The following is a 24,623-nucleotide window of genomic DNA, read 5'->3' on the forward strand; positions in this document are numbered from 1 at the left end:
AGACAGGGTAGTATTAAGACAATTAGTTATAGAAAGACATGGTAGTATTAAGACAATTAGTTATTGAAAGACAGGGTAGTATTAAGACAATTAGTTATAGAGAGACAGGGTAGTATTAAGACAATTAGTTATAGAAAGACAGGGTAGTATTAAGACAATTAGTTATACAAAGACAGGGTAGTATTAAGACAATTAGTTATAGAATGACAGGGTAGTATTAAGACAATTAGTTATAGAACGACAGGGCAGTAATAAGACAGTTAGTTATAGAAAGACATGGTAGTATTAAGACAATTACTTACACAAAGACAGCGTAGTATTAAGACAATTAGTTATAGAATGACAGGGTAGTATTAAGACAATTCGTTATAGAAAGACAGGGTAGTAATAAGACAATTACTCATACAAAGACAGGGTAGTATTAAGACAATTAGTTATAGAATGACAGGGTAGTATTAAGACAATTAATTATACAAAGACAGGGTAGTATTAATACAGTTAGTTATAGAAAGACATGGTAGTATTAAGACAGTTAGTTATAGAAAGACATGGTTGTATTAAGACAATTAGTTATAGAATGACATGGTAGTATTAAGACAATTAGTTATAGAAAGACAGGGTAGTATTAAGAGAATTAGTTATAGAATGACAGGGTAGTATTAGGACAATTAGTTATACAAAGACAGGGTAGTATTAAGACAATTAGTTATAGAATGACATGGTAGTATTAAGATAATTAGTTATACAAAGACAGGGTAGTAATAAGACAATTAGTTATACAAAGACAGGGTAGTATTAAGACAATTAGTTATAGAATGACAGGGTAGTATTAAGATAATTAGTTATACAAAGACAGGGTAGTAATAAGACAATTAATTATACAAAGACAGGGTAGTATTAAGATAATTAGTTATAGAATGCCAGGGTAGTATTAAGACAATTAGTTATACAAAGACAGGGTAGTATTAAGACAGTTAGTTATAGAAAGACAGGGTAGTATTAAGACAATTAGATATAGAATGACAGGGTAGTATAAAGACAATTAATTATACAAAGACAGGATAGTATTAAGATAATTAGTTATAAAATGCCAGGGTAGTATTAAGACAATTAGTTATACAAAGACAGGGTAGTATTAAGACTGTTAGTTATACAAAGACAGGGTAGTATTAAGACAGTTAGTTATTGAAAGACATGGTAGTATTAAGACAATTAGTTATACAAAGACATGGTAGTATTAAGACAATTAGTTATACAAGGACAGGGTAGTATTAAGATAATTAGTTATAGAAAGACAGGGTAGTATTAAGACAGTTAGTTATAGAATGACAGGGTAGTATTAAGACAATTAGTCATACAAAGACAGGGTAGTATTAAGACAATTAGTTATACAAAGACATGGTAGTATTAAGACAATTAGTTATACAAAGACAGGGTAGTATTAAGACAGTTAGTTATTGAAAGACAGGGTAGTATTAAGACAATTAATTATAGAAAGACAGAGTAGTATTAAGACAATTAATTATAGAAAGACAGGGTAGTATTAAGACAATTAATTATACAAAGACAGGGTAGTATTAATACAGTTAGTTATAGAAAGACATGGTAGTATTAAGACAGTTAGTTATAGAAAGACATGGTTGTATTAAGACAATTAGTTATAGAATGACATGGTAGTATTAAGACAATTAGTTATAGAAAGACAGGGTAGTATTAAGAGAATTAGTTATAGAATGACAGGGTAGTATTAGGACAATTAGTTATACAAAGACAGGGTAGTATTAAGACAATTAGTTATAGAATGACATGGTAGTATTAAGATAATTAGTTATACAAAGACAGGGTAGTAATAAGACAATTAGTTATACAAAGACAGGGTAGTATTAAGACAATTAGTTATAGAATGACAGGGTAGTATTAAGATAATTAGTTATACAAAGACAGGGTAGTAATAAGACAATTAATTATACAAAGACAGGGTAGTATTAAGATAATTAGTTATAGAATGCCAGGGTAGTATTAAGACAATTAGTTATACAAAGATAGGGTAGTATTAAGACAGTTAGTTATAGAAAGACAGGGTAGTATTAAGACAATTAGATATAGAATGACAGGGTAGTATAAAGACAATTAATTATACAAAGACAGGATAGTATTAAGATAATTAGTTATAAAATGCCAGGGTAGTATTAAGACAATTAGTTATACAAAGACAGGGTAGTATTAAGACTGTTAGTTATACAAAGACAGGGTAGTATTAAGACAGTTAGTTATACAAAGACATGGTAGTATTAAGACAATTAGTTATACAAAGACAGGGTAGTATTAAGACAGTTAGTTATTGAAAGACAGGGTAGTATTAAGACAATTAATTATAGAAAGACAGAGTAGTATTAAGACAATTAATTATAGAAAGACAGGGTAGTATTAAGATAATTAGTTATACAAAGACAGGGTAGTAATAAGACAATTAGTTATAGAATGACAGGGTAGTATTAAGACAATTAGTTATACAAAGACAGGGTAGTATTAAGACAGTTAGTTATTGAAAGACAGAGTAGTATTAAGACAATTAGTTATAGAATGACATGGTAGTATTAAGACAATTAGTTATAGAATGACATGGTAGTATTAAGACAATTAGTTATACAAAGACAGGGTAGTATTAAGACAATTAGTTATAGAAAGACAGGGTAGTATTAAGACAGTTAGTTATTGAAAGACAGAGTAGTATTAAGATAATTAGTTATAGAATGACATGGTAGTATTAAGACAATTAGTTATAGAAAGACAGGGTAGTATTAAGACAGTTAGTTATAGAAAGACAGGGTAGTATTAAGACAATTAGATATAGAATGACAGGGTAGTATTAAGACAATTAGTTATACAAAGACAGGGTAGTATTAAGACAATTAGATATAGAACGACAGGATAGTATTAAGACAATTAGTTATAGAAAGACAGGGTAGTATTAAGACAATTAGTTATTGAAAGACAGGGTAGTATTAAGATAATTAGTTATAGAATGACAGGGTAGTATTAAGATAATTAGTTATACAAAGACAGGGTAGTATTAAGACAGTTAGTTATTGAAAGACATTGTAGTATTAAGACAATTAGTTATACAAAGACAGGGTAGTATTAAGACAATTAGTTATACAATGCCAGGGTAGTATTAAGACAATTAGTTATACAAAGACAGGGTAGTATTAAGACAGTTAGTTATACCAAAACAGGGTAGTATTAAGACAGTTAGTTATTGAAAGACATTGTAGTATTAAGACAATTAGTTATACAAAGACAGGGTAGTATTAAGACAATTAGTTATACAATGCCAGGGTAGTATTAAGACAATTAGTTATACAAAGACAGGGTAGTATTAAGACAGTTAGTTATACCAAAACAGGGTAGTATTAAGATAATTAGTTATAGAATGACATGGTAGTATTAAGACAATTAATTATACAAAGACAGGGTAGTATTAAGACAGTTAGTTATAGAAAGACAGGGTAGTATTAAGACAATTAGATATAGAATGACAGGGTAGTATTAAGACAATTAGTTATACAAAGACAGGGTAGTATTAAGACAATTAGATATAGAACGACAGGATAGTATTAAGACAATTAGTTATAGAAAGACAGGGTAGTATTAAGATAATTAGTTATAGAAAGACAGGGTAGTATTAAGACAGTTAGTTATTGAAAGACAGGGTAGTATTAAGACAATTAATTATAGAAAGACAGAGTAGTATTAAGACAATTAATTATAGAAAGACAGGGTAGTATTAAGACAATTAATTATACAAAGACAGGGTAGTATTAATACAGTTAGTTATAGAAAGACATGGTAGTATTAAGACAGTTAGTTATAGAAAGACATGGTTGTATTAAGACAATTAGTTATAGAATGACATGGTAGTATTAAGACAATTAGTTATAGAAAGACAGGGTAGTATTAAGAGAATTAGTTATAGAATGACAGGGTAGTATTAGGACAATTAGTTATACAAAGACAGGGTAGTATTAAGACAATTAGTTATAGAATGACAGGGTAGTATTAAGATAATTAGTTATACAAAGACAGGGTAGTAATAAGACAATTAATTATACAAAGACAGGGTAGTATTAAGATAATTAGTTATAGAATGCCAGGGTAGTATTAAGACAATTAGTTATACAAAGACAGGGTAGTATTAAGACAGTTAGTTATAGAAAGACAGGGTAGTATTAAGACAATTAGATATAGAATGACAGGGTAGTATAAAGACAATTAATTATACAAAGACAGGATTGTATTAAGATAATTAGTTATAAAATGCCAGGGTAGTATTAAGACAATTAGTTATACAAAGACAGGGTAGTATTAAGGCTGTTAGTTATACAAAGACAGGGTAGTATTAAGACAGTTAGTTATTGAAAGACATGGTAGTATTAAGACAATTAGTTATACAAAGACATGGTAGTATTAAGACAATTAGTTATACAAAGACAGGGTAGTATTAAGATAATTAGTTATAGAATGACATGGTAGTATTAAGACAATTAATTATACAAAGACAGGGTAGTATTAAGACAGTTAGTTATAGAAAGACAGGGTAGTATTAAGACAATTAGATATAGAATGACAGGGTAGTATTAAGACAATTAGTTATACAAAGACAGGGTAGTATTAAGACAATTAGATATAGAACGACAGGATAGTATTAAGACAATTAGTTATAGAATGACAGGGTAGTATTAAGACAATTAGTTATTGAAAGACAGGGTAGTATTAAGACAATTAATTATACAAAAAAAGGGTAGTATTAAGACAATTAGTTATACAATGCCAGGGTAGTATTAAGACAGTTAGTTATTGAAAGACAGAGTAGTATTAAGACAATTAGTTATACAAAGACAGGGTAGTATTAAGATAATTAGTTATAGAACGACAGGGTAGTATTAAGACAATTAGTTATTGAAAGACAGGGTAGTATTAAGACAATTAGTTATACAAAGACAGGGTAGTATTAAGACAGTTAGTTATAGAAAGACAGGGTAGTATTAAGACAATTACTTTACAAAGACATGATAGTATTAAGATAATTAATTATACAAAGACAGGGTAGTATTAAGACAATTAGTTATTGAAAGACAGAGTAGTATTAAGACAATTAGTTATGCAAAGACAGGGTAGTATTAAGACAATTAGTTATACAAATACAGGGTAGTATTAAGACAATTAGTTATAGAAAGACAGGGTAGTATTAAGACAATTAGATATAGAATGACAGGGTAGTATTAAGATAATTAATTATACAAAGACAGGGTAGTATTAAGACAATTAGTTATAGAATGACAGGGTAGTATTAAGACAATTAGTTATAGAATGACAGGGTAGTATTAAGACAATTAATTATACAAAGACAGGGTAGTATTAAGACAATTAGTTATAGAATGACAGGGTAGTATTAAGACAATTAGTTATAGAAAGACAGGGTAGTATTAAGACAATTAATTATACAAAGACTTGGTAGTATTAAGACAATTAGTTATACAAAGACAGGGTAGTATTAAGACAATTAGTTATAGAAAGACAGGGTAGTATTAAGACAATTAGTTATAGCATGACAGGGTAGTATTAAGACAATTAATTATACAAAGACAGGGTAGTATTTAGACAATTAGTTATAGAAAGACAGGGTAGTATTAAGACAATTAGTTATAGAATGACAGGGTAGTATTAAGACAATTAATTATACAAAGACAGGGTAGTATTAAGACAATTAGTTATACAAAGACAGGGTAGTATTAAGACAATTAGTTATACAAAGACAGGGTAGTATTAAGACAATTAGTTATAGAAAGACATGGTAGTATTAAGACAATTAGTTATACAAAGACAGGGTAGTATTAAGACAATTATACAAAGACAAGGTAGTATTAAGACAATTAGTTATAGAATGACAGCGTAGTATTAAGATAATTAGTTATTGAAAGACAGAGTAGTATTAAGACAATTAGTTATACAAAGACAGCGTAGTATTAAGACAATTAGTTATACAAAGACATGGTAGTATTAAGACAATTAGTTATAGAATGACAGGGTAGTATTAAGACAATTAGTTATACAAAGACAGGGTAGTATTAAGACAATTAGTTATAGAATGACAGTGTAGTATTAAGACAATTAGTTATAGAAAGACAGGGTAGTATTAAGACAGTTAGTTATACAAAGACAGGGTAGTATTAAGACAATTAGTTATAGAATGACAGGGTAGTATTAAGACAGTTAGTTATACAAAGACAGGGTAGTATTAAGACAATTAGTTATAGAATGACAGGGTAGTATTAAGACAATTAGTTATAGAAAGACAGGGTAGTATTAAGACAATTACTTATACAAAGACAGGGTAGTATTAAGACAATTAGTTATAGAATGACAGGGTAGTATTAAGACAATTAGTTATAGAATGACAGGGTAGTATTAAGACAATTAGTTATAGAATGACAGGGTAGTATTAAGACAATTAGTTATACAAAGACAGGGTAGTATTAAGACAGTTAGTTATAGAATGACAGGGTAGTATTAAGACAATTAGTTATACAAAGACTGGGTAGTATTAAGACAATTAGTTATTGAAAGACAGGGTAGTATTAAGACAATTACTTATACAAAGACAGAGTAGTATTAAGACAATTAGTTATACAAAGACATGGTAGTATTAAGACAATTAGTTATAGAATGACAGGGTAGTATTAAGACAATTAGTTATACAAAGACAGGGTAGTATTAAGACAATTAGTTATACAATGACAGGGTAGTATTAAGACAATTAGTTATAGAAAGACAGGGTAGTATTAAGACAGTTAGTTATACAAAGACAGGGTAGTATTAAGACAATTAGTTATAGAATGACAGGGTAGTATTAAGACAGTTAGTTATACAAAGACAGGGTAGTATTAAGACAATTAGTTAAAGAATGACAGGGTAGTATTAAGACAATTAGTTATAGAATGACAGGGTAGTATTAAGACAGTTAGTTATACAAAGACAGGGTAGTATTAAGACAATTAGTTATAGAAAGACAGGGTAGTATTAAGACAATTAGTTATAGAAAGACATGGTAGTATTAAGACAATTAATTATACAAAGACAGGGTAGTATTAAAACAGTTAGTTATTGAATGACAGGGTAGTATTAAGACAATTAATTATTGAAAGACAGGGTAGTATTAAGGTAATTAGTTATAGAACGACAGGGTAGTAATAAGACAATTAGTTATAGAAAGACCGGGTAGTAATAAGACAATTACTTACACAAGGACAGCGTAGTAATAAGACAATTAGTTATAGAATGACAGGGTAGTGATAAGACAATTAGTTATAGAGAGACAGGGTAGTATTAAGACAATTAGTTATACAAAGACAGGGTAGTATTAAGACAATTAGTTATACAAAAACAGGGTAGTATTAAGACAATTAGTTATAGAAAGACAGGGTAGTATTAAGACAATTAATTATACAAAAAAGGGTAGTATTAAGACAATTAGTTATACAATGCCAGGGTAGTATTAAGACAGTTAGTTATTGAAAGACAGAGTAGTATTAAGACAATTAGTTATACAAAGACAGGGTAGTATTACGATAATTAGTTATAGAACGACAATGTAGTTTTAAGACAATTAGTTATGGAAAGACAGGGTAGTATTAAGACAATTAGTTATAGAAAGACAGGGTAGTATTAAGACAATTACTTATACAAAGACATGGTAGTATTAAGATAATTAATTATACAAAGACAGGGTAGTATTAAGACAATTAGTTATTGAAAGACAGAGTAGTATTAAGACAATTAGTTATGCAAAGACAGGGTAGTATTAAGACAATTAGTTATACAAAGACAGGGTAGTATTAAGACAATTAGTTATACAAAGACAGGGTAGTATTAAGACAATTAGATATAGAATGACAGGGTAGTATTAAGATAATTAATTATACAAAGACAGGGTAGTATTAAGACAATTAGTTATAGAATGACAGGGTAGTATTAAGACAATTAGTTATAGAATGACAGGGTAGTATTAAGACAATTAATTATACAAAGACAGGGTAGTATTAAGACAATTAGTTATAGAATGACAGGGTAGTATTAAGACAATTAGTTATAGAAAGACAGGGTAGTATTAAGACAATTAATTATACAAAGACAGGGTAGTATTAAGACAATTAGTTATAGAAAGACAGGGTAGTATTAAGACAATTAGTTATAGAAAGACAGGGTAGTATTAAGACAATTAGTTATAGCATGACAGGGTAGTATTAAGACAATTAATTATACAAAGACAGGGTAGTATTTAGACAATTAGTTATAGAAAGACAGGGTAGTATTAAGACAATTAGTTATAGAATGACAGGGTAGTATTAAGACAATTAATTATACATAGACAGGGTAGTATTAAGACAATTAGTTATACAAAGACAGGGTAGTATTAAGACAATTAGTTATACAAAGACAGGGTAGTATTAAGACAATTAGTTATAGAAAGACATGGTAGTATTAAGACAATTAGTTATACAAAGAAAGGGTAGTATTAAGACAATTAGTTATACAAAGACAGCGTAGTATTAAGACAATTAGTTATAGAAAGACAGGGTAGTATTAAGACAATTAGTTATAGCATGACAGGGTAGTATTAAGACAATTAATTATACAAAGACAGGGTAGTATTTAGACAATTAGTTATAGAAAGACAGGGTAGTATTAAGACAATTAGTTATAGAATGACAGGGTAGTATTAAGACAATTAATTATACAAAGACAGGGTAGTATTAAGACAATTAGTTATACAAAGACAGGGTAGTATTAAGACAATTAGTTATACAAAGACAGGGTAGTATTAAGACAATTAGTTATAGAAAGACATGGTAGTATTAAGACAATTAGTTATACAAAGACAGGGTAGTATTAAGACAATTATACAAAGACAAGGTAGTATTAAGACAATTAGTTATAGAATGACAGCGTAGTATTAAGATAATTAGTTATTGAAAGACAGAGTAGTATTAAGACAATTAGTTATACAAAGACAGCGTAGTATTAAGACAATTAGTTATACAAAGACATGGTAGTATTAAGACAATTAGTTATAGAATGACAGGGTAGTATTAAGACAATTAGTTATACAAAGACAGGGTAGTATTAAGACAATTAGTTATAGAATGACAGTGTAGTATTAAGACAATTAGTTATAGAAAGACAGGGTAGTATTAAGACAGTTAGTTATACAAAGACAGGGTAGTATTAAGACAATTAGTTATAGAATGACAGGGTAGTATTAAGACAGTTAGTTATACAAAGACAGGGTAGTATTAAGACAATTAGTTATAGAATGACAGGGTAGTATTAAGACAATTAGTTATAGAAAGACAGGGTAGTATTAAGACAATTACTTATACAAAGACAGGGTAGTATTAAGACAATTAGTTATAGAATGACAGGGTAGTATTAAGACAATTAGTTATAGAATGACAGGGTAGTATTAAGACAATTAGTTATAGAATGACAGGGTAGTATTAAGACAATTAGTTATACAAAGACAGGGTAGTATTAAGACAGTTAGTTATAGAATGACAGGGTAGTATTAAGACAATTAGTTATACAAAGACTGGGTAGTATTAAGACAATTAGTTATTGAAAGACAGGGTAGTATTAAGACAATTACTTATACAAAGACAGAGTAGTATTAAGACAATTAGTTATACAAAGACATGGTAGTATTAAGACAATTAGTTATAGAATGACAGGGTAGTATTAAGACAATTAGTTATACAAAGACAGGGTAGTATTAAGACAATTAGTTATACAATGACAGGGTAGTATTAAGACAATTAGTTATAGAAAGACAGGGTAGTATTAAGACAGTTAGTTATACAAAGACAGGGTAGTATTAAGACAATTAGTTATAGAATGACAGGGTAGTATTAAGACAGTTAGTTATACAAAGACAGGGTAGTATTAAGACAATTAGTTAAAGAATGACAGGGTAGTATTAAGACAATTAGTTATAGAATGACAGGGTAGTATTAAGACAGTTAGTTATACAAAGACAGGGTAGTATTAAGACAATTAGTTATAGAAAGACAGGGTAGTATTAAGACAATTAGTTATAGAAAGACATGGTAGTATTAAGACAATTAATTATACAAAGACAGGGTAGTATTAAAACAGTTAGTTATTGAATGACAGGGTAGTATTAAGACAATTAATTATTGAAAGACAGGGTAGTATTAAGGTAATTAGTTATAGAACGACAGGGTAGTAATAAGACAATTAGTTATAGAAAGACCGGGTAGTAATAAGACAATTACTTACACAAGGACAGCGTAGTAATAAGACAATTAGTTATAGAATGACAGGGTAGTGATAAGACAATTAGTTATAGAGAGACAGGGTAGTATTAAGACAATTAGTTATACAAAGACAGGGTAGTATTAAGACAATTAGTTATACAAAAACAGGGTAGTATTAAGACAATTAGTTATAGAAAGACAGGGTAGTATTAAGACAATTAATTATACAAAAAAGGGTAGTATTAAGACAATTAGTTATACAATGCCAGGGTAGTATTAAGACAGTTAGTTATTGAAAGACAGAGTAGTATTAAGACAATTAGTTATACAAAGACAGGGTAGTATTACGATAATTAGTTATAGAACGACAATGTAGTTTTAAGACAATTAGTTATGGAAAGACAGGGTAGTATTAAGACAATTAGTTATAGAAAGACAGGGTAGTATTAAGACAATTACTTATACAAAGACATGGTAGTATTAAGATAATTAATTATACAAAGACAGGGTAGTATTAAGACAATTAGTTATTGAAAGACAGAGTAGTATTAAGACAATTAGTTATGCAAAGACAGGGTAGTATTAAGACAATTAGTTATACAAAGACAGGGTAGTATTAAGACAATTAGTTATACAAAGACAGGGTAGTATTAAGACAATTAGATATAGAATGACAGGGTAGTATTAAGATAATTAATTATACAAAGACAGGGTAGTATTAAGACAATTAGTTATAGAATGACAGGGTAGTATTAAGACAATTAGTTATAGAATGACAGGGTAGTATTAAGACAATTAATTATACAAAGACAGGGTAGTATTAAGACAATTAGTTATAGAATGACAGGGTAGTATTAAGACAATTAGTTATAGAAAGACAGGGTAGTATTAAGACAATTAATTATACAAAGACAGGGTAGTATTAAGACAATTAGTTATAGAAAGACAGGGTAGTATTAAGACAATTAGTTATAGAAAGACAGGGTAGTATTAAGACAATTAGTTATAGCATGACAGGGTAGTATTAAGACAATTAATTATACAAAGACAGGGTAGTATTTAGACAATTAGTTATAGAAAGACAGGGTAGTATTAAGACAATTAGTTATAGAATGACAGGGTAGTATTAAGACAATTAATTATACATAGACAGGGTAGTATTAAGACAATTAGTTATACAAAGACAGGGTAGTATTAAGACAATTAGTTATACAAAGACAGGGTAGTATTAAGACAATTAGTTATAGAAAGACATGGTAGTATTAAGACAATTAGTTATACAAAGAAAGGGTAGTATTAAGACAATTAGTTATACAAAGACAGCGTAGTATTAAGATAATTAGTTATTGAAAGACAGAGTAGTATTAAGACAATTAGTTATACAAAGACAGCGTATTAAGACAATTAGTTATACAAAGACATGTTAGTATTAAGACAATTAGTTATAGAATGACAGGGTAGTATTAAGACAATTAGTTATACAAAGACAGGGTAGTATTAAGACAATTAGTTATAGAATGACAGGGTAGTATTAAGACAATTAGTTATAGAAAGACAGGGTAGTATTAAGACAGTTAGTTATACAATGACAGGGTAGTATTAAGACAATTAGTTATAGAATGACAGGGTAGTATTAAGACAGTTAGTTATACAAAGACAGGGTAGTATTAAGACAATTAGTTATAGAATGACAGGGTAGTATTAAGACAATTAGTTATAGAAAGACAGGGTAGTATTAAGACAATTACTTATACAAAGACAGGGTAGTATTAAGACAATTAGTTATACAAAGACAGGGTAGTATTAAGACAGTTAGTTATAGAATGACAGGGTAGTATTAAGACAATTAGTTATACAAAGACTGGGTAGTATTAAGACAATTAGTTATTGAAAGACAGGGTAGTATTAAGACAATTACTTATACAAAGACAGGGTAGTATTAAGACAATTAGTTATACAAAGACAGGGTAGTATTAAGACAGTTAGTTATAGAATGACAGGGTAGTATTAAGATAATTAGTTATTGAAAGACAGGGTAGTATTAAGACAATTAGTTATACAAAGACAGGGTAGTATTAAGACAATTAGTTATAGAATGACAGGGTAGTATTAAGATAATTAGTTATTGAAAGACAGGGTAGTATTAAGACAATTAGTTATACAAAGACAGGGTAGTATTAAGGTATTGACAGTCGTGCCAGATTGTGTGACATGTATCTGTTAGAGATCGTTGAAAATGAATACATTTTTCGTTTACAAATCAGTATTTATGATGCATTCCATCATTTTCTGTAGGGTGTATGATTGCATGCATAGTGTATATATTGAACCCAATCACAACATCACTAATTCAGACATTTCGACACTCATATCAGTCTTTGCAATCACAAATCCAAATTAAAGTCGACACTGGGGTGGGGGGGGGGTACTCCCCTTATTTGAGTGCCACCCTTTGGAGGCATTTTCTGGCCCGTCAGTCTAAAACGTGTTCCACTTTGAATTATTTTTCATATTCCTTGGTCGAAAATGTAGTCTATTGTTCTTTACAAAATCATAACTGCCATTTATTGTCCCAAAATGTTGCCTCTTAAGGAAAACGTATTTTGGTCTAAACTTTCATTTTTAAAACATATGTACTGGTCTAAAATGGGGTATTGATGTTTTGGTCCAAGTAGGTCTAAAGTGGGGCCTGGAGTTTCCAGCACTGGCCACACGTACGCTACAGAGGTAGCCACTGGTACTGCCCCAGGGAGTCGACACATGTAATGTTCTTTCTAGATGTTCACTATCTGTACAACAGAACTATATTTTTATTGTCAGGAGTGATATATTTTATTTTTGCATGTCGATCTCTCTCAATTACAGTATTACAATAAGCAAATCTTAATCAGAAGAGGCCTGCTGTACCCTGGGCAAAGAATTCTTGGAAATGAACAATGCTAAGAGCCTTACACCTTTTGAAAAAGTGGTTACATGCTGGGCAAGCTGTAAGGTTTATAAGCTGCAAGTAACACATTCCAAATCATGTACATACTTATCGATGTAAATCATCTCTGTTTCTAAACATTTTTCAATTAATACGCACCTTGCAATCGAAGTACATTGGATTTATATGATTCATATCCATGTGCCATTACCATAGAGTGTCCTGTCCTAAGCACATTGGACCATTCTTTGTGGGCAGCCCTAAAAAACAAATACACCAACAACAACAATAGATGGCAAAGAAACTATCAATGCTATACATATCAACAACATTCTTGATTTTAGTTTACACTGTGTATTGATTTGTATAGTCTTAGCATAGACTGTGTATTGATTTGTATAGTCATAGCATAGAATTGACTTATACAGTCATAGCATAGACTGTGTATTGATTTGTATAGTCATAGCATAGACTGTATTGATTTGTACAGTCATAGCATAGACTGTGTATTGACTTGTATAGTCATAGCATAGACTGTGTATTGACTTGTATAGTCATAGCATAGCCTGTATTGATTTGTACAGTCATAGCATAGACTATGTATTGACTTGTATAGTCATAGCATAGACTGTGTATTGATTTGTATAGTCTTAGCATAGACTGTGTATTGATTTGTATAGTCATAGCATAGACTGTATTGATTTGTATAGTCTTAGCATAGACTGTGTATTGATTTGTACAGTCATAGCATAGACTGTGTATTGACTTGTATAGTCATAGCATAGACTGTATTGATTTGTACAGTCATAGCATAGACTGTGTATTGATTTGTATGGTCATAGCATAGACTGTATTGATTTGTATAGTGTTAGCATAGACTGTGTATTGAATTGTATAGTCTTAGCATAGACTGTGTATTGACTTGTACAGTCATAGCATAGACTGTGTATTGACTTGTACAGTCATAGCATAGACTGTGTATTTATTTATTTTATTTTATTTATTTATTTTCTGCATCCCTTTTATATCAGGGGCTCACTAAAAACATTAGGAGCAGCATTTACATAGAATCAAATACATACAAAAAAAAATTAAATATCATGTTAAAATAGCAAATAATAACTTCAAAGAAATAATAAGAGATAAAGAAAGAGATAAAAAATTACAATTCTCCATCAGGTTAAACATGTTTTCCTATGTTCCATTGCACTACTTAGAAATCGCTGGATAAATTTGTCAATTTTTTTACTTAATAAAATGTTATAATTTTTTGTACTGTCTCCTATAAAGAGGCTTAACAGTTCTTTGCCTTGTATAAAATCTTGATATAGGTTTGTCTCTGTATGGTTAAGTAAAAGATCTTTTGTGTTCTTCATTAGGATGTGACGATAGGTAGAAAGGCTTTCACACGAAAAGAGAAAGTGTTCAAGTGTTTCATCTTCTTGCCCACAGCAGGGACAGGAGCAATCAAAGTTACAGTTTTCCCACTTTCTCTTTTCATATGAGAGTCCTAATGTATAGGATCTTGCTTTAAATTTTAATTGTGGCCCCTTGAAGTCATTTACTGCTTTAAGATACGGTTCCATTTCTAAAGATGTTTTGAACCTACGGTAGTGAATGAGACTAGACTTTTTTTCCATATCTTCTTTCCATTTAGATTCATCATACTTGAAAATTATTTGCTTGATTTTATTGTCTGTGAGATTTTTTATTTCTTCTCTATGTGTTTTGAGATTTGTTAAGACGTTATTTATAGATTTAGGCCAATCCCAGCACAGGTTTATCGTGTTTATTTCAGAGTCTTGACTGATTGCAGTGAGTTTGTTGAATACAATCTTGGTCCAGCGTGTTTCTGGAAGATTACATAGTCTTTTTAAATATTTCAGTTTCAACACATTAAATTTACTTATCATTGTGGTCCAACCTAGGTCACCAAGTACTGCCTCATTTGCAGTGTAACGAGTTGCCTTTAAAATGAATTTCCCCACAGACCTTTGCATCTTTTCTAAACATTCCATGTCAGTTCGACTAAGTATTAGTATTTCACCTGCATATTCCAATACTGGACGCACTATGTGATTCCATAGAGATGAGCCAAAATCGACCCTGTTGATGTTACCATTGGTTACCAAGGGTACTTTTCATGATAGGGAATAAGCTGTCAAACTTCTTTGATAATTTTGCTAAGTGGGTATGGTCAGAAAGATTACGTGTGATCCAGTAACCAAGGTACTTGTATTCATTTGACTCCTTTATGGTTAAATCACCAATTAACCAGTTTTTCTGTTTGTCTATTTTCTTATCTAGTCTTGTGTATAAATTAAACATTGATAGCAAAGAGTCAAGGATATCTTTAGATTTATTGTATTCCTTTTAAAACAAATATTTGGTCAGTTGTGCGTCTGTTTCTTCTAAAAAACCCTTGTATTTCACCAAGGATATCTTTAGATTCAATTAAATTTGATACTTCCTTTTCAATAATTTTATTGTAGAGTTTACCAACAACTGAACTAAGTGAGATCCCTCTGTAGTTATTAAGATTTCTTGTGTCACCTTTTTTATGTAATGGGATAATTATATTTTTTCCCCAGTCTTTTGGTACAACTTCTAGTCTTGTGTATAAATTAAACATTGATAGCAAAGAGTCAATGATAATATTCCCACCTCCCTTAATGATTCCATGTGTTAGTTCATCTGGACCAGGGGCCTTATTGTTCTGTAGATTTGAAACTAGATCATAAACACTATCTCTTGTAATTGTTATTGAATCTAAATTATTAGCTGACTCTTCTTCAAATCTTATCACAGAATTTAACACTTCATTTTCAAATTCCTTTGCTTTTTCAGTGTAACTTTCATTTGGGTTGAAGTACTTCTTATGATTACTTTCACCTAGGTGTTGCCAATAATCAGCTACTACCTTCTTAACTTTATCTTTTTCTATTATCAAGTTTGATTCTTGGTCAAGAACTACAGTTGTATATGATCTTTGTTTTGTACCTCTTAATAATGACCAGTATTTCTTACTTGATTTCCCCCTAGATTTGGATATATCTATACACTGTTTAACTTTGGATTCAATTTGTTTCTGTCTAACAATGTTTTGTGCATTCTTCTTATCCTCCAAATATTTCTGCCATAATACTTGGCCTTCTTCATTGTTCATATCATTATTATTATCATGGACCCATTGTCTGTGTATTCTGTTTGATTTCTTTCTAGCATTGATTGCAGTTTTGATTTCTTTATCAAACCATGGTTTACATGAACTCCCAATGCTTTTTTTACCTATAACTTCATGGCATGTTTCAGTAACACTGGTTAGCCAATAATTCCAAATATGGTCACACGTATTTTGTTGATTTCTTTTGTTTAAAGCCAAACTGAGCATACCATCAAATGGTTCAAGTTTAAGGGCTAGATTTTCCTGAAAACAATTCCAGTCTGTTTCATTGTTAACATCCCACTTCTGTGTATTATTGGGTTTTGTCTCTACCTTGTTGTCAGGGATTGTAATGGTACTGTACATCAAATTGTGGTCACTTCCAATGTCAAAGATCCTGTCCTCATCTATAAACAGTTCACTTATTTTATAACTGACATTGTCACTTGTTAACATATAGTCAATAACAGATTGCTGAGTGTGTCTAGACCAAGTCCATGTTCCTATGCTAATGCTACTGTTATTTAGTAAATTTAAATCAAATTCGTCTATCATTGAAATCAATTTTTCACCATTTTTGTTCAAAACTGAGTCCCCAGATCTGTCCTGTATTCTGCCATTAAAATCACCAAGAATTAGAAATTGATCATTAGATTCTATTAAGTTGATGATATTGCTGTGCAATTCATGGTATAATTCATCTACTTTATCTTGATCTGTATTTTCAGGGGGAACATATACTAATCCTAGACATAATGTTTGTCTTTCACCAACCTTTATCTTAATCCATAGTCTTTCAAATTCATCATCATTAGATTTAAGTAAGTTTGAGTCAATAACCTGGATATTATTTTTTATGAGGAATCCAATTCCCCCACCACTTTTTTTGATACCTAGTTTACGATTTTTACCTATCCATTTATAATTCTTCAATTTTGGATTCTCATTGTTCTTCAGAAAAGTTTCAGTTCCACCAAAAACATTGAATTTAAGTTCACTAAGTAGTTGGCCAAGTTCATATTGTTTTGATTTTAGGCCTCTAAAATTCATGTATCCAATTTTCAGACTATTTGTCATAGAAATTTTACATGTTTTTTTATTCCTTCTAACCTTATGTGATGTATTTTTGTGGTGATGACCTTGGTTTGATACACTTTGACTACGTACAGTAATAGGTTTTACTACTGTACTTGGTACAAGCAATTCAGAGTCTATAGTTTGATTAACAGTTTCTAAACTTGTATTAGGAGTCTCAGAGTCATATGTCAGCATACATGAACAGTTTCTGCTAAAGTCACTTATTTCCATGTGTCCTATCTTCAATTCGGCACACTCTTCATGGCCAAGCATTTAGTAGACTTGAGTGTGATTCTTAGGGCATATGTATTGACTATGTATTGACTTGTACAGTCATAGCATAGACTGTGTATTGACTTGTACAGTCATAGCATAGACTGTGTATTGACTTGTATAGTCATAGCATAGACTGTGTATTGACTTGTATAGTCACAGCATAGACTGTGTATTGACTTGTATGGTCATAGCATAGACTGTGTATTGACTTGTACAGTCATAGCATAGACTGTGTATTGACTTGTATAGTCACAGCATAGACTGTGTATTGATATGTATAGTCTTAGCATAGACTGTGTATTGACTTGTATAGTCTTAGCATAGACTGTGTATTGACTTGTATAGTGTTAGCATAGACTGTGTATTGACTTGTATAGTCTTAGCATAGACTGTGTATTGACTTGTATAATCATACCATACACTGTGTATTGACTTGTATAATCATACCATACACTGTGTATTGACTTGTATAGTCTTAGCATAGACTGTGTATTGACTTGTACAGTCATACCATACACTGTGTATTGACTTGTATGGTCATAGCATAGACTGTGTATTGACTTGTATGGTCATAGCATAGACTGTGTATTGACTTACATAGTCCTAGTCTGGGCTGTGCATGGACTTTTATAGTCATGATAGCTCAGACTGCATTGACTTGTATAGTCATAGCTTAGACCGTCTATTGACTTGTATAGTAATAGCATAGACTGTGTATTGACTTGTATAGTCATAGCTTAAACTACGTGTTGACTTGTATAGTCATAGTGTAGACCATATTAAAAAGTAGGCAATGTTAATTAGGGTATGATAGGGGTATCCCCTCCCCAAGTATACAATGTTAATTAGGGTACGATAGGGGTACCCCCCCCCCTTATGTATACATTGTAATTACAGTACGATAGGAGTATCCCCCCCCCCAAGTATACAATGTTAATTCGACTACGATAGGGGTATCCCCCCCCACACTATGCATTCAATGTTAATTACAGTACGATAGGGGTATCCCCTCCCCAAGTATGCAATATTAATTAGACTACGATAGGGGTATCCCCTCCCCAAGTATGCAATGATAATTAGGGTATAATAGGGGTATCCCCTCCCCTAAGTATGCAATGTTAATTAGGGTATAATAGGGGTATCCCCTCCCAAAGTATGTAATGTTAATAAGGGTATGATAGGGGTATCCCCTCCCAAAGTATGCAATGTTAATTAGGGTATAATAGGTGTATCCCCTCCCAAAGTATGTAATGTTAATAAGGGTACGATAAGGGTATCCCCTCCCCAAGTATGCAATGATAATTAGGGTATGATAGGGGTATCCCCTCCCCTAAGTATGCAATGTTAATTAAGGTATGATAGGGGTATCACTTCCCAAAGTATTCAAAGTTAATTAGGGTTTGATAGAGGTATCCCCTCCTCAAGTATGCAATGTTAATTAGGGTACGATAGGGGTATCCCCTCCCCAAGTATGCAATGTTAATTAGGGTACGATAGGGGTATCCTCTCCCCAAGTATGCAGTGGTAATTGGGCCTGTGGTACGATAGGGGTATCCCCTCCCCAAGTATGCAGTGGTAAATTGGGCACGATAGGGGTATCCCCTCCCCTAAGTATGCAGTGGTAATTGGGGTAAGATAGGGGTATCCCCTCCCCAAGTATTCAAAGTTAATTAGGGTACGATAGAGGTATCCCCTCCCCAAATATGCAGTGGCAATTAGGGTATGATAGGGGTATCCCCTCCCCAAGTATTCAAAGTTAATTAGGGTACGATAGATGTATCCCCTAATCAAGTGTGCAATGTTAATTATGGTACGATAGGGGTATCCCCTCCAAGTAGAGATTGCTAATTAGGGTACGATAGGGGTATCCCCTCCCCAAGTATACAATGCTAATTAGGGTACGATAGGGGTATCCCCTCAAAGTAGACATTGTTAATTAGGGTATGATAGGGGTATCCCCCACCCCAAGTATGCAATATTAATTAGACTACGATAGGGGTATCCCCTCCCCAAGTATGCAATGATAATTAGGGTATAATAGGGGTATCCCCTCCCCTAAGTATGCAATGTTAATTAGGGTATTATAGGGGTATCCCCCACCCCAAGTATGCAATATTAATTTGACTACGATAGGGGTATCCCCTCCCCAAGTATGCAATGATAATTAGGGTATAATAGGGGTATCCCCTCCCCTAAGTATGCAATGTTAATTAGGGTATTATAGGGGTATCCCCTCCCAAAGTATGTAATGTTAATAAGGGTATGATAGGGGTATCCCCTCCCAAAGTATGCAATGTTAATTAGGGTATAATAGGTGTATCCCCTCCCAAAGTATGTAATGTTAATAAGGGTACGATAAGGGTATCCCCTCCCCAAGTATGCAATGATAATTAGGGTATGATAGGGGTATCCCCTCCCCTAAGTATGCAATGTTAATTAAGGTATGATAGGGGTATCACTTCCCAAAGTATTCAAAGTTAATTAGGGTTTGATAGAGGTATCCCCTCCTCAAGTATGCAATGTTAATTAGGGTACGATAGGGGTATCCCCTCCCCAAGTATGCAATGTTAATTAGGGTACGATAGGGGTATCCTCTCCCCAAGTATGCAGTGGTAATTGGGCCTGTGGTACGATAGGGGTATCCCCTCCCCAAGTATGCAGTGGTAAATTGGGCACGATAGGGGTATCCCCTCCCCTAAGTATGCAGTGGTAATTGGGGTAAGATAGGGGTATCCCCTCCCCAAGTATTCAAAGTTAATTAGGGTACGATAGAGGTATCCCCTCCCCAAATATGCAGTGGCAATTAGGGTATGATAGGGGTATCCCCTCCCCAAGTATTCAAAGTTAATTAGGGTACGATAGATGTATCCCCTAATCAAGTGTGCAATGTTAATTATGGTACGATAGGGGTATCCCCTCCCCAAGTATACAATGTTAATTAGGGGACGATAGGGGTATCCCCTCCCCAAGTATTCAAAGTTAATTAGGGTACAATAGGGGTATCCCCTCCCGAAGTATTCAAAGGTAATTAGGGTACGATAGGGGTATCCCCTCAAAGTAGAGATTGCTAATTAGGGTATGATAGGGATATCCCTCCCCAAGTCTGCAATGGTCATTAGGGTAAGATAGGTGTATCCCCTCCCCAAGTATGCAATGTTAATTAGGGTACGATAGGGGTATCCTCTCCAAGTAGAGATTGCTAATTAGGGTACGATAGGGGTATCCCCTCCCCAAGTATACAATGCTAATTAGGGTACGATAGGGGTATCCCCTCAAAGTAGACATTGTTAATTAGGGTATGATAGGGGTATCCCCCACCCCAAGTATTGAATGGTAATTAGGGTATGATAGGGGTAACCCCCCCCCCCCTAAGTATGCAATGTTAATTTGGGCACGATAGGGGTATCCTTCCCCAAGTATGCAATGGTAATTAGGGTATGATAGGGGTATCCCCCTCCCCTAAGTATGCAATGTTTATTTGGGAACGATAGGGGTATCCCTCCCTAAGTATACAATGGTAATTAGGGTATGATAGGGGTATCCCCTCCCCAAGTATGCAATGTTAAATAGGGTTTGATAGGTAACCCCTCCCCAAGTATTAATGATAATTAGTGTACGATAGGGGTACCCCCTCCCCAAGTAGGCAATATTAATTAATCGAGTTAAGCTGCCATTTTATGACACCGATAAGATAAGTACATAATTGTATTAAATACTAGTAAACATATTTGGTAAAGTAAACTCCCCTGCCCCACTCTCGTGAAACTGCAGTAAAACACCCCTAGGTGGTTAAATGACAAGTCCTTACTTTAACCAACTACTGAGTACTACTTCAGGAACTAAGAAGAAACGTTCACTTTCATCACTGGTTTCAATATAGGATCTACAGATTCTGTCTCGTTGGGGCGTAGCCGTTGATTTATGCATTCTTAGCACTGCAGTAAACAAACAAATACATGCACGTATATATAAAGACATGACTACAATATAATTAGAAGGAGTGTCACTGAATTATTACAACAAAATACGTCACCATATCATTAAATCAGAATACGTCACCACTCATGTGACACAATGCAACGCAAAGGCAAAACAAGAGAGTGTTTTATGCTCAGCACGCTCTCACTTGGATACTAGCGTATCACTCTCTTTTTTAGTGTCACAAGTGGAGATAAAAGTCTGGAATGCACATCACCAGCTGAAATTCCCTTATTCCGTCATCACTGTTTCCTGTCATCTGCTGTCATTGTTAGTGATTTAATATCAGGAGAACAAGCAATTGTTAGTTACCCAACCTGTACTGAATGTATAAACACTAAACCTAAAATATGCCGGAAAGAAGGAAAGCTCTTCAAGGCATGTGATTAGTGACTGACCTATCACTTTGAGCAGAATGCCATGACCAAAACAACTTTTTTCCTGGCCTAAGACTTACATTGTAACTTTGGAACAGATGTCGTCTGGCCATCATCATACCCCATCGACTCTGCCAACCAATTCCAAGTATCAAGGGCTCGAAACCAATTGTCATGCAATACTTTTGGCACCAATATAATCCTTTTCAGATTATCACCCTCTTCTTTGTCTGAATGTAAATCTCCATCTTCACTTTCTTCCAGTTCTGCTTTTGAGTAATGAAACAACAAATTATGGGTCATGAAATGTGGGTTACGAAACTACGAAATTGAACTTAATAAAATTAAATTAGCAAAGTTTTTATTTCGCTGAATTATACAAGTGGCCAGTTTGTAAGCTGCACATGTCCCATGTGATATATTACATTTGTGCCTGGTTTGAATAATGTCGTAAACCACAACCGGCACTGTCCGAAACGTACCCACACAGACTTCATATTTCGTTGCATCAGCAGAAATTTGTGCGTTTGCTTGCAAGAGTGGGGTTGAATGAAATTGGATACGGCATGTCCAGAGGAATGCCCAGACAAACGCACGAACCTTACCAGTTCAGTTGTGCTAAAGAGGAATTGTTTTGAACTTCTAATATCACTTATTTCTGATGCCCAAATACACACACACACACGCGCGCGCACACACACACACACACACACACACACACACACACACACGCATACATACATACATACATACATACATACATACATACATACATACATACATACATACACACATAAATACATACATACATACATACATACATACATACATACATACACACACACACACACACACACACACACACACACACACACACACACACACACACACACACACACACACGTCATTAATATCATGAAATAGTTTTTACCTCCCGTAAGGGTATGGGAGGTATTAAAAGGGGATGTCTGTCTGTCCATGTGTGTGTCTGTGTCATTTTCTAAAAATCGGCTGGCTCAATTGTAATGAAATTTGGAATTTATACTCTATAGGGTAATGGCTAGACCGGGTTAGGTTTTGAGCCAGATCTAGTGATGTTTAATTAGAGAAATATGCATATTAATGAAATCAACTAATTAAACAATATCTTAAAACTGCATACTTCAATTTCAATATAATTCAGTACATTCGTTAAACATAACAACATACATCTGTCCTATAAAATTTGTTGATGTACCTTACAGCGTTAACGAATAATTTGCATAATTAAATATTTTTGGTAATTAGGCTATATCTTAAGAATGCATACATCATATTCAACATAATTTAGTACATACGTTAACCATAAGAAAACACATATGTCCTATCAAGTTTGTCGATGTACCTTACAGTGTTAATGAATAATTTGCATAATTAATGATTTTCGGTAATTAGGCTATATCTTAAGAATACATACTTCAATTTCAATATAATTCAGTGTACACGTTAACCATAACAGTCGCATATGTCCTGCAAAGCTTGTTGGTGTACCTTTCAGTGTTAATGAATAATTTGCATAATTAATGATTCTTGGTAATTAGGCTATATCTTACGACTGCATACTTCAATTTCAATACAATTCAGTACATACATTAACCATAACAAATTGTGTATGTCCTATAGGGTTAGTTGATGTACCTTACAGTGTTAATAAAATAATTTGCATAATTAATAATTTCCGGTAGTTAGGCTATATCTTAAGACTGCATACTTGGATTTCAATATAATTTAGTACATACGTTAACCATAACAAAGCGGATATGTCCTATAAAATATTTGATATAGCTTACCGTAAGTTTTAATGAAAAAATTGCATAATTAATGATTTTAGGTAATTAAGTTATATATTAAAAATGCAAGCTTCAAATTTCGCATGATCTGGTACATATATCAACCATGACAACACGCACTTGTCCTATGAAGTTTGTTCCAACAACTTTTACCTTTAATGAGTATTTTGAATAATGAACGATATTCAGTAATTAAGCAGTATCATGCACTCTTCAAATTCCGTATAATTTGGCATATACATTAACCTAAGAAAGCACGCTTGTCCAAAAACAAAGCCTGTTACCTTAGTTTTTTTAGTTTAATGAGTTATTTGCATGTTAATATTAGTGATTCCCTTACGAGAGGCATTCAGTTTAAATCTGGTATTCATTTATCATAATTATATTATAAACCGATTCCATCTTGTGTTCGAAATTTACCTCGATAAGGAGAATGCATACACTAAATCAACAGAACTTTAACGATGTCTAAATCGCGAGCAAGCGTGAAACTGAGATGACATGAGGAACGCTTGACCTATTTTCATACAGACGTCGAAGGAAACGAGGTCAGTGTGACATCTCAAGCATGATCAACAACGTTCACATAAGTGAGTACAACGAAATGTTGTCTAAACTTTAGTGGAAGAGAAATTATGTTGATCAGACACAGATTATTTTCAA

The 24,623-nt window shown here is 32.6% G+C and overlaps 1 protein-coding gene across 2 annotated transcripts in view; it reads right to left on the reverse strand.

The window, feature by feature from the left end:
* Positions 1–24,623, reverse strand: part of LOC144440146 (uncharacterized) — a 175,657-nt gene that overhangs the window by 95,072 nt on the left and 55,962 nt on the right. For both annotated transcript variants that reach the window (XM_078129419.1, XM_078129418.1), the window contains exons 4-6: positions 22,212–22,397; positions 21,585–21,711; positions 13,420–13,520 (exon numbers count right to left, since the gene is read on the reverse strand). In XM_078129419.1, coding sequence (XP_077985545.1) covers positions 13,420–13,520; positions 21,585–21,711; positions 22,212–22,397 — 414 coding nt within the window. The remainder of the gene's footprint in view (positions 1–13,419; positions 13,521–21,584; positions 21,712–22,211; positions 22,398–24,623) is intronic.

This window comes from Glandiceps talaboti, chromosome 9, assembly GCF_964340395.1.
Source record: "Glandiceps talaboti chromosome 9, keGlaTala1.1, whole genome shotgun sequence".
NCBI lineage: Eukaryota > Metazoa > Hemichordata > Enteropneusta > Spengelidae > Glandiceps > Glandiceps talaboti.